The 14693-nt window shown below is 43.7% G+C and overlaps 1 protein-coding gene across 10 annotated transcripts in view; it reads right to left on the bottom strand.

The window, feature by feature from the left end:
• FAT3 (FAT atypical cadherin 3) overlaps nucleotides 1-14693 on the bottom strand; it is a 468770-nt gene that overhangs the window by 47292 nt on the left and 406785 nt on the right. For all 10 annotated transcript variants that reach the window (XM_028726039.2, XM_077926982.1, XM_077926985.1 and 7 more), the window contains 4 exons: nucleotides 12776-13165; nucleotides 8302-8516; nucleotides 6780-6917; nucleotides 1420-1563 (listed from right to left, as the gene is read on the bottom strand). In XM_028726039.2, the coding sequence (XP_028581872.2) occupies nucleotides 1420-1563; nucleotides 6780-6917; nucleotides 8302-8516; nucleotides 12776-13165 (887 nt within the window). The remainder of the gene's footprint in view (nucleotides 1-1419; nucleotides 1564-6779; nucleotides 6918-8301; nucleotides 8517-12775; nucleotides 13166-14693) is intronic.

Raw genomic sequence — 14693 nt, 5'->3', positions numbered from 1 at the left:
GATAATTTTTAATCAGGGATGTAGTCACGCCTACACTAAGGATAGCACATTTTGGGGGGAATTAAAGGAGAGTGAATTGTCAGTGATATTTTATCACCAAAAAAGGAGGAGGGAGCACCCCTTTGATTTTAGGCCTCTGTTGGCTGCTACTTTCTTTAGACTCTGTTCACTGCAGTGACAAAGTAATTTGCATCTGTACTGTCCACGCAACAGACCCATGTGGGGCGTAAACTGAGTAGGCAGTGCAGACACTACAGAAGTACAGATGGAGAAAACTACGCTTGTTGGAAGCATACATGTGAATGTGGACAACAGAGCAAGCAACTGCAAGACGCAGGCGTGCACTTGTTTCTCTTTCATCATTCAGCTGTGTGTTGCTGCATGAGCGCAAGCCAAACCGGAGCAAAGTACAGTTTGCCAAACACAACTGTGAAAACAGCACTTCTGATTCCCAAACAGGGATGGGTGACTCTGTCAATATCCGTTTCCTTCAGTTTCTAAGATTTCTCCAGCCTTAAGTTTGGTTCTTCATTCACATTTCTGCATCAGTTTGTAGTTTTGTTTTGTTTTTTTGAAGTCCTCTCCTCATGAAAATTCACCAGAGAATGTTTTGCAATATACACACATTTGTGTGCAATTTTGCCAAATATACAGATTTTTGCTAAGCAATTATCCCAATTATAATGCATTTTTTAAAATTTTCACCAGCAATTACAGACTTTTGCTAAGACATTTTCCCTAATATAATGCATTTTTGTATCCCAGCCAGATGGGTGGGGAAGAAGAAGAAGAAGAAGAAGAAGAAGAAGAGGAGGAGTAGCAAAAATAGAACACTTTCTGCTAACGTGTACATTTCTGTATGCATTACTAGCCTGGAGAACTGCAATGCAATGTGAAGAGAAGTGTGAATTTCGAAGAACAGTTGTGGTTTTGGTTTCTGAAAGTGTGGTTTGTTTCTGACTAGGAAGACCAAACCTTCCCTGGGTCACATCCTTCACTTCCCATGCCAGGAGTGGGGCACCTGTGGTCCTCCAGATGCTACTGAACTCCAATGCCAATGAGCTCTTATCACTTCACATGGGGCTGATGAGAATTGGGAGTCCAACAGTGTATGGAGGCCACAGGTTCCCCAACTCCATCACAGGGACTTACATGGAGGTGCTCTTAGGTATACGGGGGGCCTCTAGCTATTAAACTACTACTTATGCAAATCAGTCATAAAATGCTGCAAAGGACCCAGATGGTTCCTTATCACTGCAAACATAAGACCTGTTACAGAGCTAAGGAATAATGTTCTTATCCTTTCCAGGGGGGTAGGGGCAGAAGAGATAATTCAGTGCTGATAAGCCACTTAAATCGTACCTAAAGCATCAGATTAGGACTGGAGATTTTCTTTCTGATGTTCAGGACCAAACTTACTTGAATCACAGCTGTATAGTTGGCAGGTGTAAATACAGGGCTGTTATCGTTCACATCAGAAATGTCAACGTTGACCGTCACAGACGCCGACAGAGGAGGAGTCCCACTGTCTCTTGCCTGTATGACTAACGAGTATCCAGAAACCTGCAAAAAAATTAAAATAAATACATTACATCTTTAAATCGGCTTGAAAAGCCTTCGAAATTCCACCTTGGATTTGCTACTAACTGCATAGGTTTGTGTGTGGAACTGAATGAGGTAGCAATGGATGGGTGGAATTTTGTGGTGACAGAATAGAGACTGCCGTTTCAGGAGCCAGGTGGCAAATTCATCTGTCTGATTGGTCCTCTGTGTAAAACAACAACAACAACAACAACATCATCACCTCCAGGGAAGCAGATAACAGCGTGGAGTTGGCTTATTCAGAAAAGGGAAAGCATCTCTCTAAAGCTTTTGTCAGTTGAGAAAAGCATTCGCTCTTTCAGTAATTTGGGGAAGATTGTAAAAAAATATTGTTGTGTTAAGGAGAAACACTGTCCTCACTCTGAATTGGCATGCAAATTTTCATATATCAAAAATGGACTGGCTGCGTGGCGCTGTGTCAACAACATGCTCATTCCTGTTTTAGGCCATATTCATAGGATGATCATGCTGATTTTATTTATTTATTTATTTATTTATTTATTTAAAAAAACCAGTGCCAAAATAGCTGTTGATTGGATAGTGCATATGAGGCTTGCCCACCCCTCTGCCCTGTGGGGGTGAGTATTAAGAATCACATACCCCACCAGAAAACTGAAGTGGTACAGTCCACGCTACCACCTTATTAATGAGTTCCTTAGAAACTTTTATCGCACACCATGTATTCTAACACAAGGCCTCATTGCATTCTCTGGACTTTATATATCTGTGTTTCCATGTTTACTGCTGCAGTGCATCTCAGATTCTGCTTTCTAAAATAAGGCAATCCATAACCATAATGGCTCTGTGGCATCAAAATTACTGCACCAGATGATACAAGCTGCAGATAATGGGACACTTAAAAAAAAATAAACAATACAGCTCCTTGCATAAGAAATCCAGTACCAGCCATGATAAATTTAACTATAAGTTGTGCACAGGAAGCAATTTTAAGCTTCATAAGCGTCAGAAATAAACTTGGGCACAGGAATGGATTTCAAAAGGCATTACTAAAACCACATCCAACATAGCTACCAGCCTGAGTGCCCCTTTGGTTAAAAGCTGAAGCCCTGAGCCCAATCCTGTGAGCAGCGGCAGTCAAGCACTAGTTCCTGGCATCACGCCACTCAAAGGCACTTGTGAAACTGGAACTTGCATTCTTGGGTTCTTACCAGTCATATATGCAGAAAAAGTGCAAGGTCCTCTCTGGGACTGCAGAATGCCAGGGAAAGCCACATTTTTTAGATGCCCTCATATATAACCAACAAACGTACATTTCCCTGTATATGCAAATCTAACAGATCCTCCTCTTCTGCCTGGAGTGCTAGCTTTCACATGCAGGGACCTATTTTTTGTTTTGTTTTAAGAAGAAGGAGCATTCAAACTCTGAGAGGTTGCAATCGAGAGATAGTCAAAGGCGCAGTACTATCCTATCTGTATTTATTTGAAAGCTAAACCCCATTAGCTTCATTAGCCTGGCCTTTGGTTTGGACTCAGCCTGACCCTTATGTTTCCCGCCCCTTATGGCCTTGATTTATCGGCTATTTTAAAATGAGGCTGCATTTTAAATTGCATTTTAACCTGTATTTTAAATTGGTTCCCCCCCTTCTCTTTTTCCCCTATTATGTTTTTACGGTGATTTTATTGGTGTTAGCCGCCCTGAGCCCGGCGCTGACTGGAGAGGGCGGGGTATAAATAAAACTACTACTACTACCACTACTACTACTATCATTTATTAATACACTAAGGAGAACCACCCCAATGCCATTCAGTGAGGGGAGGGCCAGTTGTGACCCTCCAGGCTTCCCTATCTGTCCCTTGGGCTAGGCCAGACCTCTCACTGGGACCGCTTAATACCCTAAGAGGTTTCATCCGGCTGGAATGTATCCTTGAACTCTGTTAATGCCTCCAGTTTGCCTGTATGGAGGACAAAGAGGGCTGTGTAAATGCGTTAGTTGCCCCGCCCAGTTTTGCCTCTGGCCCCGCCCACCTCTTGAAGGGGTTCCTCAGAAGGTTGCCCAGAATGGAATATGTCCTTTAGCCTGGATAAGGTTCTCCCCCCCCCCCACTGTGTTAGTATGGCCATCAGAGAGGCAGAGTGGTGTGGTGCTAGCAGAATTGCTGGCTTGCTGATGTCTCTTTCCCCTGTTATTGTATGTAACCTGGGAAATATGATATGAGTTGGCAGCACTTGGGCATCTCCCTGTAATATGCAATTTGGAATTTAGGCGTGATTAGGAATTGTGAATAGTGATTAGGACGCGGGTGGCGCTGTGGGTTAAACCACAGAGCCTAGGACTTGCTGATCAGAAGGTCGGTGGTTCGAATCCCCGCGACAGGGTGAGCTCCCGTTGCTCGGTCCCTGATCCTGCCAACCTAGCAGTTCGAAAGCACGAAGTGCAAGTAGATAAATAGGTACCGCTCCGGCGGGAAGGTAAACGGCGTTTCCGTGCGCTGCTCTGGTTCACCAGAAGTTGCTTAGTCATGCTGGCCACATGTACGCCGGCTCCCTCGGCCAATAAAGCAAGATGAGTGCCACAACCCCAGAGTCGGTCACGACTGGACCTAATGGTCAGGGGTCCCTTTACCTTTACCTAGGAATTGCAACTTTTGCAGATTTCATTCAGAGCAATGGGACCTGTCTGTGGGATTCAGTGTTTGCTGAGCTCCCACCTGATCCAGCAAAACTCCAGCACGGCTACTTCTTTCTCAAGATTATTTTTCCTACGGTCTACAGATGGCAATAAATCCACACACCCTCTGCTTCTCCTGCATTCCGCTGGCAAGCTATCTGCAATGGTGATTCCAAATATTGACAGCTTTATCCAGCTGACATGTTAATGCGGGCAGGATGTTTTCTTTTGCATTAAGCAGCCTTGAGGCAAACAGAATTATTTTCCAAGTGGAGGTTTTTATTTTATTTATTTTTTATTTTAAAAAAAACCACCTGTTTGCTTGTGGAATTTAGTACCTCTGACATTACCTTGTCTGCTGGGAAAAACTGAGCAGGATTTACTTCTGTTTTCCACAATTAATAAAGCAGTGGCACTTAAAAAACAACAACAACTGCATGGCACACTGCAACAGAGAATACGTGGTTTCTTTGAGGAAAAAGTGTTTGTGAATTCCAAAGACCCCTAGCCTAGACACATGCAGAAGACTGAGATGGTGGAACGGACTGTTCCATTGCTGGTGATATATGTATGTATTTGTAATATATTTTACCTGTTGTTCCCTGTTCTAACAGTATACTCAAGCGATGAAAAACAAGCAAAACAGTTCATACACAATTATAAAAAAAACAGTAACACAATTCCAAACAAAAGCAGCCCAACACAGATTAAACAAGACAGAAGAGGTGGGTGCCACTCCTAACTATCGAAAGCTGGGGGAAAGTGGTATGCCTTTAGCATAGGAAGGAAGCTATGCAGTGGTACCTTGGGTTAAGTACTTAATTCGTTCCAGAAGTCCGTTCTTAACCTGAAACTGTTCTTAACCTGAAGCACCACTTTAGCTAATGGGGCCTCCTGCTGCTGCCGCGCTGCCGGAGCACGATTTCTGTTCTCATCCTGAAGCAAAGTTGTTAACCTGAAGCACTATTTCTGGGTTAGCGGAGTCTGTAACCTGAAGCGTATGTAACCTGAAGCGTACGTAACCCGAGGTACCACTGTATAATGAAGGTGCTAGATACAACTTTGCGGGAAGGGGGTTCCACATTTTAGGGGCTGCCACAGAGAAATCCCTCTCCCAGGCCACGATTCCCCCACTTCTGAGGGTGGCAGAGCAACCAAGAGGGTGCTGATCCCAAGGGATGGAGGTGGTCTTTCAGATACTTGGACTCTCGAGTCATGCTGCCATGCCGAAACTGCAATCCCTAATTCCAAACCAGGTTCACGCTGGTGTTTAATATGAGCACACTGAATTGGGCTGAGTTTTGGAATGGCAGCACAGCATGTATATTGATTATACACGGATGTGTATAATTGTCCTTTAGACACTACCCCATCTGGGCATTCTTTTTACTGGTATGAAGACAGTCATGAACTGGAAAGGGATGTGTGTCTGCTGGCAAACTGCACATCTCCAGCATATGACCCTCCCTCAGAGCTCTCCTTGGTTCTGCAACTGCTGACCCGACTTGCACTGTGCACCAGGACAGGACAGAGCATTGCTTCTTTCATATGCTTTGGAGACCAGAAGCCAAACTCATTTATTCCCATCTGTCCTGGGACCTGTAAATCCTACTGGCAACACTGGCTTCTATTATCCCCAGGGTCTTAGTGCCTCTTTTATTGTGTTTGTCCCTCCCTTCTGCTGTCAGCTAACCCTGTAGGCTCATCTTCCTACAGGAAAAGCTAAGAGGAGCTGAGGACCCCTGGAATTTGTAGTTTGGGAATGCCACACACTCTTCTTTCGATCTCGGAAACTGTAGCTCTTAGAGCAGGGGTAGACAATATAGTGCCCTCCAGAAGTTGTTGGTCTCCAGCAGTGTTTCCCAAACCTGGGTCTCCAGCTGTTTTTGAACTACAGTTCCCACCATCCCTGACCACTGGTCCGGCTAGCTAGGGATAATGGGAGCTGTAGTCCAAAAACTGCTGGAGACCCATGCTTGTGAAACACTGGTCTACAGCTAATCTCCATTCCGGACCTCTGACCAAGCCAGCTAAGGCTGATGGACGTCTTGAGGGCAATATGTTGGTCATCTCCGCCTTAGAGTTACAAAGAAAGTTGCCTTGTATCAAGACAGGCCATTGGTCCATCTAGCTCAGTACTGTCTACACTGGCTAGAAGCAGCTCCCCAGAGTTTCAAATGTGGCAGATTCCCAGCCCTCCCCAGAGATACCATGGGTTCAATCAAGGACTTCCTACGTGTGAAGTGGCCTTTCCCTAGGATCTCTTATATCAACCACTGTTGTTTCTTCTTCTGAAAATCTGTGAACTCTTGAGTTTTCAAATATCATTGGAAACAAGTGATGTCAAAGCTTGCTAAATGCTTTAAAAAGGCATTGGTACATTGGGGCTGATCGAAAACAAGATATATAAATTCTGGAGTATTTTCTTGTGATAATTATACTGTTGCAAGAGGGACATTTAAACACTGATGTCATAAGCAAAGCTAACATGCGGAAATATTATGCTTCCAAAGAAGTGGAAAAGCAATGAACGTGAGGTGGCCTTACCCTTTCTCGGTCCAATCTCTTCTTAACCTTTATAAGTCCCAAGCTAGGATCAATTGAAAACTCATTGTTCCGATCTCCATTGATTATGGAAAAATGGATCTGCCCATTGGGAGGACTGTCAAGGTCTTCAGCTATCAGCTTTTGGGAGGAGGGGGGTGGGGAGGAAGAAACGAAAGTGAGAAATACGGATTCATGCATAAACAAATTCCACGGCACAATGATTCACTAGATACACATGCTTACACACTTTATTAAATAACACCGTTCAAATGCATAAAATGGTTTGTATTTCCTCAGCACGAGACTTCAGCGCTACTACAAATGGGATGAAATCTATGCATGTTCTGTGCAAATCTTAGGGAATATAACGCTGCTGCTCCTTGCTATTAATGCTCAACAAGAACATTTTTGTTAGGTGCTTGACAGTTCCGGGGCATGGAACCGGAGCAGTCAGGTCACAAAGCTCTGCAGACTTAGACTGAAGCACAGAGGGAAATGATGTGTCAGATCTTGTGGGAGGCCCAGACAGGCCTGGGAATGAGATGTGCAGAGAGACTGGAAAATTTGTATGAAAGGTGCTCCTTCCCCTACGAGTTGCTAACACTTATACCATTATTCTTTGGTAAAGATCTGATTCCTTCTATTTTAATAGTGCATTTTCACACCCATTCAAAAGTAAGCCCCACTGAATTAAATGAGGCTTACTCCCAGGTAAACGGATATAAGATTGCAGCCTAAATCAGAAACCTGTGCTGTTATGTGTGTATATATATATATGTGTGTGTGTGTGTGTGTGTGTGTATCTATATCAATATCTATCTATCTTTTGCAATCATTGATTATTGATTTTAGTTGCAGAATTCATTTTTCTTAATGTTCGTGCTCACAACTCTGATGTTCCAACAGAAGGCAGGATGCAAATGTCTGGAACAAATGATGAAAAACTAAAGGCTGGTCCTTTAGAAAGCACTGAAAGTGAAGTTTGTATTTTGCATCAGTGGGCTAGAGGGTGGTGACCGGATATGACTAGAGGCTGGAAAGAGGTTGGAAACCCAATTTAAAATATATCAGCAAATATATCAGTAAATACATTTTGGTTTACTCCATTTTTGCAGTAATAATGGAGCCCTGTCTCCAGTTATGGAGAGAACGACATAGGCAAACCAGGTCTTTACCCAGACTGTGACAGGCACGACTCCGAAGTATTTATAACCCGAATGGAAAAAGTAATGCACTGAGTGGGTGGAGTTATGGTAATGCAACAGTTTCAGCCATCTCCTTGCAGACTTGCCCAAAAGGGGCTCCAGGATATATATTAGGGACCCCTCAAGATCTTGTCTCAGTGACTCCTGACAGAAACAAGAAACAGAATCCCTGCCAGGGGTTCTGCTGCACTTCTGAAGTTATTGAAATTCCCCACCAATAAAATACATAAACAAACACTTCATGGAAACCCAGGCAAGGATTTGGTCACACTGGCTCCAAGCTGGCGTATCAATATGGTAAACATTTCGCAACTCACCGTTATCAATGAATCGCCTACCGAGGCATCCTCGCTGATGACGGAACTGTAGACCTCTTGGCTAAATCTCGGAGCGTTATCGTTAACGTCTGTCACATTTATATTCACTGTTGCCACGGCGCTTAGTGCCGGGCTGCCCCCATCTTTGGCTTCAATGACTAGGAAGAAGTCCTTGCACGTTTCATAGTCCAGAGGTTCAATTACAGATATGGACCCTTGGAGACGGAAGAGAGAATTCCAGTAAAGCACAACACTAAGGACACACAAGCAGATTTTGAATACTGATGTTAGCGACCCCAGTGACTGCAGAAGAGGCCAGGCTACACAAGGACCAGTTCTGATATACCTTTCCTTGTTTTGTAAGAAGCCTGTAAAAATTGCAGAAATCAGAGATACTGTTAACCATGGTTAAGGGCATAAGAATAATCCTGTTGGATCAGGCCAAAGACCCATCTACCCAAGCATCCTATTCTCACAGAAGCCAACCAGGGTAGGCAGCCTGCAAATAGCTTCTAAATCCTCATGTAAGGATGAGCTGGGCACGAGGTTTATGCAGAAATGGTGGAATTCCCTATCTTAAAGTACAGTAATATAAGAACCGGAACCAAAAGAACTGTCACAGAAAGACTTCTGACCTCACCCCTCTTTGAGACATCCTCACACAAAGTGGGCAATTGACTAGCCAATCTGAGTTTATGACTCAACTGTGCAGACAGGCAATGGACAACTGCTGACAAAAGCCCTGACGTATTCATGTGGATGTCATAGGTGCCAACTCCTAGTGGCCATGGCCCCCAAAATAAAATATTTGAGGAGGCCGGGCTCCCACAATGTTGATGGACATTCCCATTCAAATTGTGTGTGTGCACCGCATCATGTGATCGATTATGTGGGCCGGGGCTTACCTGGGGCCCCACAATATTTTATGCAAGTTGGCACTCCATCCAACCTCAGAAAGAAGCCCTCTGCGAGAGGACAGACATGCACCAGCACAAAGCATCCATTTGTCATTGGTCCATGGATAAGGAGATTTCCTTTTAAAAGCCTCGATCGGGCATTTTACATAATTATAAGACAGCCTGGAATCTTCAGTTTCTGCCACCGAGCTGCTGATAAGGGAGCTGTCACACATTAATGCATAATAAATGCCTTTCCCCCTCCTTCTCTGGTGATTAAACGTCACCCCGGCTATTTTATTGATTTATCTTCTTGCCTTCATTGTAAAATACAGCTTTAACCATTATTTTCCGTACCCATTCCAGAGGTGTTGATATGCTAATGCCATTAAGCTCTTCTAAATAATAAACCTTAAGGTGCACTTGAATAGTATTTTTTTTTAAATAAAACCATACACTTCAGAGTAAGAAATGAGTTTTCATGACCAAGGGAACTGCCAGACGGAGGAGTATAGAGAAAGATCAACTCATTATTTTAGGCCAATGGTTCTCAAAAGGAAAAGACAGACCCTATAGACACGTGGAAATAATTTGGCTGGAGAAGCAAAAGGTTGTCACTCCTTCATCTTGGTATATCTTGATCTGATCAAGAAAGGGCACTTGCCCAAACCAATGGGATTCACAGCTACAATATGTGGTTGTGGCCTGCTGGAGACAAGTGAAACATTTTTCAAATTTTTCAAAGTGCTGGTGCTTATCTTTCAAACAGCTTGTAACCTGGCATGAGGGGGACACCTCCTCTCATATGATCATCCATGGAGACCCTCTGATTGGCGCCCACACTATCAGAAGTGAGGGAAGACTTTTTGGGTTGTGGCACCATGCTTGTGGAACTCTCTTCCGCAAGCTCACCTGGTGCCTGTCATATAAAGGTAAAGGGACCCCTGACCATTAGGTCCAGTCATGACCGACTCTGGGGTTGCGGCGCTCATCTTGCTTTATTGGCCAAGGGAGCCGGCGTACAGCTTCCGGGTCATGTGGCCAGCACGACTAAGCTGCTTCTGGCGAACCAGAGCAGCGCACGGAAACGCCGTTTACCTTCCCGCCAGAGAGGTACCTATTTATCTACTTGCACTTTGACGTACTTTCGAACTGCTAGGTTGGCAGGGGCAGGGACCGAGCAACGGGAGCTCACCCCGTCACAGGGATTCGAACCGCCAACCTTCTGATCGGCAAGTCCTAGGCTCGGTGGTTTAACCCACAGTGCCACCCATGTCCCTTGGTGCCTGTCATATAACCTTTTCATTAACCCGGGTTTTTAATCTCTTAATGCGTATTTAAACTTCTGCTCTGATAATGCTCAGCACTGCCTTTTACAGCTGCAAACAGGTGCTTTATGAATTATTACAAACCACCCTGACAGTTCTGAAGGTCAGGACACAAGTGTTTTAAATAAAACCAATAATAAATAATTCACTGCACCAAACTAGGTTTTCTGGACACCCCCCCCCCCTTATGTGGGTCAAGGGCTATTTCTCCCTTTCTCTTGCTTTGGTAACTATAAAAGGGTGGCTGAATATTGACAAATTGAGTACACAGTTCTGTGGGACCCAGAAGAAGACGGGGAGGAGAAATTGGTTTGCTTCACGTTTTAATGTGACCCAAATCCACATTTTCTGCACCAAGATGCAAACAAAAAATTGCAGCTTTCCTTCAGAATCCACACTTCTTTGTATTTTGTGATACAATTCTCCAGCCAAAGGTTGTGCATGAATTTGTGTACATTAGGAGAATTGTGCACAAAAATAACATACAAAGATGCACTATTGGGGAAAACTGCTGCTTTCCCTCCTATTCTAGACCTTCCTTTTGCAACAAGCCTTTTCAGTGGAGGTGGTAATCTGCATCGGCCTTAATTTATTTATGTTTTTATTGTTAAAGTGAAATAATAGATCAAGTATATATTACACAAACATGTGTATATTAGGTAAGAGGTGTGTATTACACAAAACTACAAAGAAAAATGTCTGTGTTAGTGGAGATGTGACAAATTTTCATGTGAACTTTAAAAACGATTTCAAACAGATCTTGAAACGAGGTGAGCCGAACTTAACGAGAGAAGCCAAAATCGACAGATTCACCTGCCATGAGCCCGAAGGTATGAACCTGGTCAATTACACCATCCTAAAGTGAGGAGAAATGTAGACCAGCAAAGTTGGCTGAGGGATGAAAAGACAAAACCTGAAAGGATTTCTCAATGCATTTTCAGTTTTTCCTAAGCACTGCTATCTGCTGATTTCAGTAAGGATTAACTGGCAAGTCCATTTTACTCTTTGCTGTTTGACCTGACAGCGGTATGATTAAGTCACTGACAGCTCACTGATGTCCCTGGATTCTTAAAAAAAAAAAAAAGGAAAAGGAATTGAGATTTTCACCTTGAAGGTCTCTATGCCAGGTGGATTGAACAAAGAATGAAACTTGTGTCCTATATTATAGTTTATACTGCATTTGTATGCTAAATGTATAGCATTGAATTGTCAGTTATTTTAATCATTGGCCATTGTGGCTATTAGAATTACGGTGTTATTAATTTCTTTTCCTCTGTCTAGTCGAAAGTATCTCAAAAATGGCTTCATCTTCACCCAGGTGTTTTATAGCTGTGGGAAGATTTTCCATTGTGTCCACAATTAACTACACCGTTGTGTTAACTTCTGACTGATGGTGGTAGGCACATGTTGTTATACTACCCTACGGCTTCTTAATGATTTCTTGAAAATAATTATCCTAAAGGGGTAAGCATTATCTGGCCTTGTGCAAGACTGGTTCTGTATGTCGGTATACCTACTTTTTATAATTCCAAGTATTTATCTTGTTTCGGTGCATGATTTAAACACCTTGACTTTGGACAATTATACTGAAGCCTATGGGCAATTGATGAGATTGCATAATGTATTGGGAGAGTTAAAACCTGGTCTCCTATATCCTAGTGCAACACTTTAACCACTACCCCACAATGGCTCTCCATGATAGTATTACCACAGAAAAGCATTTAGCTGCACATTTTATCTCCATGTACCTATTTCTGAACACATTCCAGCCTGTTATGCTTTTAAAAATGTACTTTGTTATGTTTTTTGAGCCAAGGACTGTTATCAGACGATCCAGAGAAGTATGAAATCCAGAGGATAATTGATGTTCCAACTGGCAGATTAGTTCAGGAGATGCAAATTAAGTTGGTTCACTTAAAAATGCAGAACAAACTTATCCTTGATCTCTCGCATGTGCTACATGCCAAGAAGTTTGCATTTTGAATGTCGATACACCATGAACCATCATTGGTCAATGCCAGTTCTACCCATATGTCATATGGTAGCAGTAATATTACTAGGGTTCTTTGTAGGATTGCTGCAAAGAGTACTTTACAAAAGCGTGTGAGTATGATCAAAGTAACACACACAACACAACCAGTCTTCTGCTGCTCCTGTTATGTCTCCTTTTCCTTTCCTGAACCTTCAGGATAGAAATTTAAACAGTAAAACTTAAATACTTTTCTTTAACACTTCCCTTCCCTTACATACCTGTCTTTGAATTGATCCTGAATTTCCCCTTTTCATTCCCAGACCTGATGATGTAGGTGATCTCTGCATTTGTACCAATGTCTTTGCTTGTGGCAAAAACGGAGAGAACTTCAGCACTGGGCGAGGTGTCCTCAGGCACCGAAACAAGGTAGTCTCTCCTCTCAAAGACAGGAGGGTTGTCGTTAATGTCCAGAACCGTAATGGTCACCGTGGCGAACGAGGACAGGGTCTGCACAATGCTCTGGTCTGTGGCTTTGACAGTGACATTATACGATGGCTGGAGTTCTCTGTCCAATGGATGCTCCAAGATGATGATTCCCGAGGATTTGTCCACAGAGAAGAAGCCACCTGAAGAATCTGCTAGGGAATATACAATCTTTCTGTTCACACCTAAGAAGAAAAGATGAAGAAACAGAAGATGTTGTTAATTAAGGAGACCAATGTTGTAACATCTGCCCTGTGAGAAATAAGAGTCCAGAAGGGAGGTAATCATTTCAGCATTTCATGAGACGAGATCCAATTGTGCTTGCATGTCAAAAAAGGACACAGAAACATGAACAGAGCCCATGTTGAACAGAGCAAGATGGTGATGGGTGAGGGCAAGGTGGCAAACTGGAATTCCCAGAGGCCAAGTGTGACGTTAACATATGAAAGTGCTGGAGGGGAAATAGTTAAACAGGTTACCCAATCAGGACCCAGGGGGGTGGAATCAGAGGGACTATAAAACCAGCTCTGGGAGGGGTGAAAGGGGGGAGTTCGTTGGGAGTTGGGTGGTTGGTTGGAGTGGGAGTGAATTGGGATAGAGTTTGTGGGTAGGTTGAGTTAGTGTAGCTAAATAAGCTGAGTCAGGAACAGTTAGGGGCTAGGAGGACAAGAAAATATCTGAGAGGTGGTTTAGTGAGTGAGAGCAGGTAGCAGAAGTTATAGGACTGGATAGGCACCCCGTGATTGTAATTGATACCGTTTATGAAACCACACGCTTGTTAAACTGCAATAAATAAACAGAAGTTTATGTTCCAATTTAACCCTGACTGGACTCAGTATTGTACCAGGTAGGGCCTGGGTGGTGGCAGCAAGAAATAAAGTGGTGGCACAGGGATCAATAATAATAATAATAATAATAATAATAATAATAATAATAATAATAATAATAATTTATTATTTGTACCCCGCCCATCTGGCTGGGTTTCCCCAGCCACTCTGGGCGGCTTCCAACAAAGATAAAAAAATACACTAAAATGTCACATATTAAAAACTTCCCTGAACAGGGCTGCCTTCAGATGTCTTCTGAATGTCAGGTAGTTGTTTATCGCTTTGACATCTGATGGGAGGGCGTTCCACAGGACGGGCGCCACTACCGAGAAGGCCCTCTGCCTGGTTCCCTGTAACTTGACCTCTCGTAGTGAGGGAACCGCCAGAAGGCCCTCGGAGCTGGACCTCAGTGTCCGGGCAGAACGATGGGGGTGGAGACGCTCCTTCAGATATACTGGACCAAGGCCGTTTAGGGCTTTAAAGGTCAGCACCAACACTTTGAATTGTGCTCGGAAACGTACTGGGAGCCAATGCAAGTCTTTCAAGACCGGTGTTATATGGTCTCGGCGGCCGCTCCCAGTCACCAGTCTAGCTGCCGCATTCTGGATTAGTTGTAGTTTCCGGGTCACCTTCAAAGGTAGCCCCACGTAGAGCGCATTGCAGTAGTCCAAGCGGGAGATAACCAGAGCATGTACCACTCTGGCGAGACAGTCTGCAGGCAGATAGGGTCTCAGCCTACGTACCAGATGGAGCTGGTAAACAGCTGCCCTGGATACAGATTTGACCTGTGCCTCCATGGACAGCTGTGAGTCCAAAATGACTCCCAGGCTGCACACCTGGTCCTTCAGGGGCACAGTTACCCCATTCAGGACCAGGGAATCCTCCA

This window comes from Podarcis muralis, chromosome 4 (genome assembly GCF_964188315.1).
Source record: "Podarcis muralis chromosome 4, rPodMur119.hap1.1, whole genome shotgun sequence".
NCBI classification, from domain to species: domain Eukaryota; kingdom Metazoa; phylum Chordata; class Lepidosauria; order Squamata; family Lacertidae; genus Podarcis; species Podarcis muralis.
This window is presented reverse-complemented; position numbering and strand designations above follow the sequence as displayed.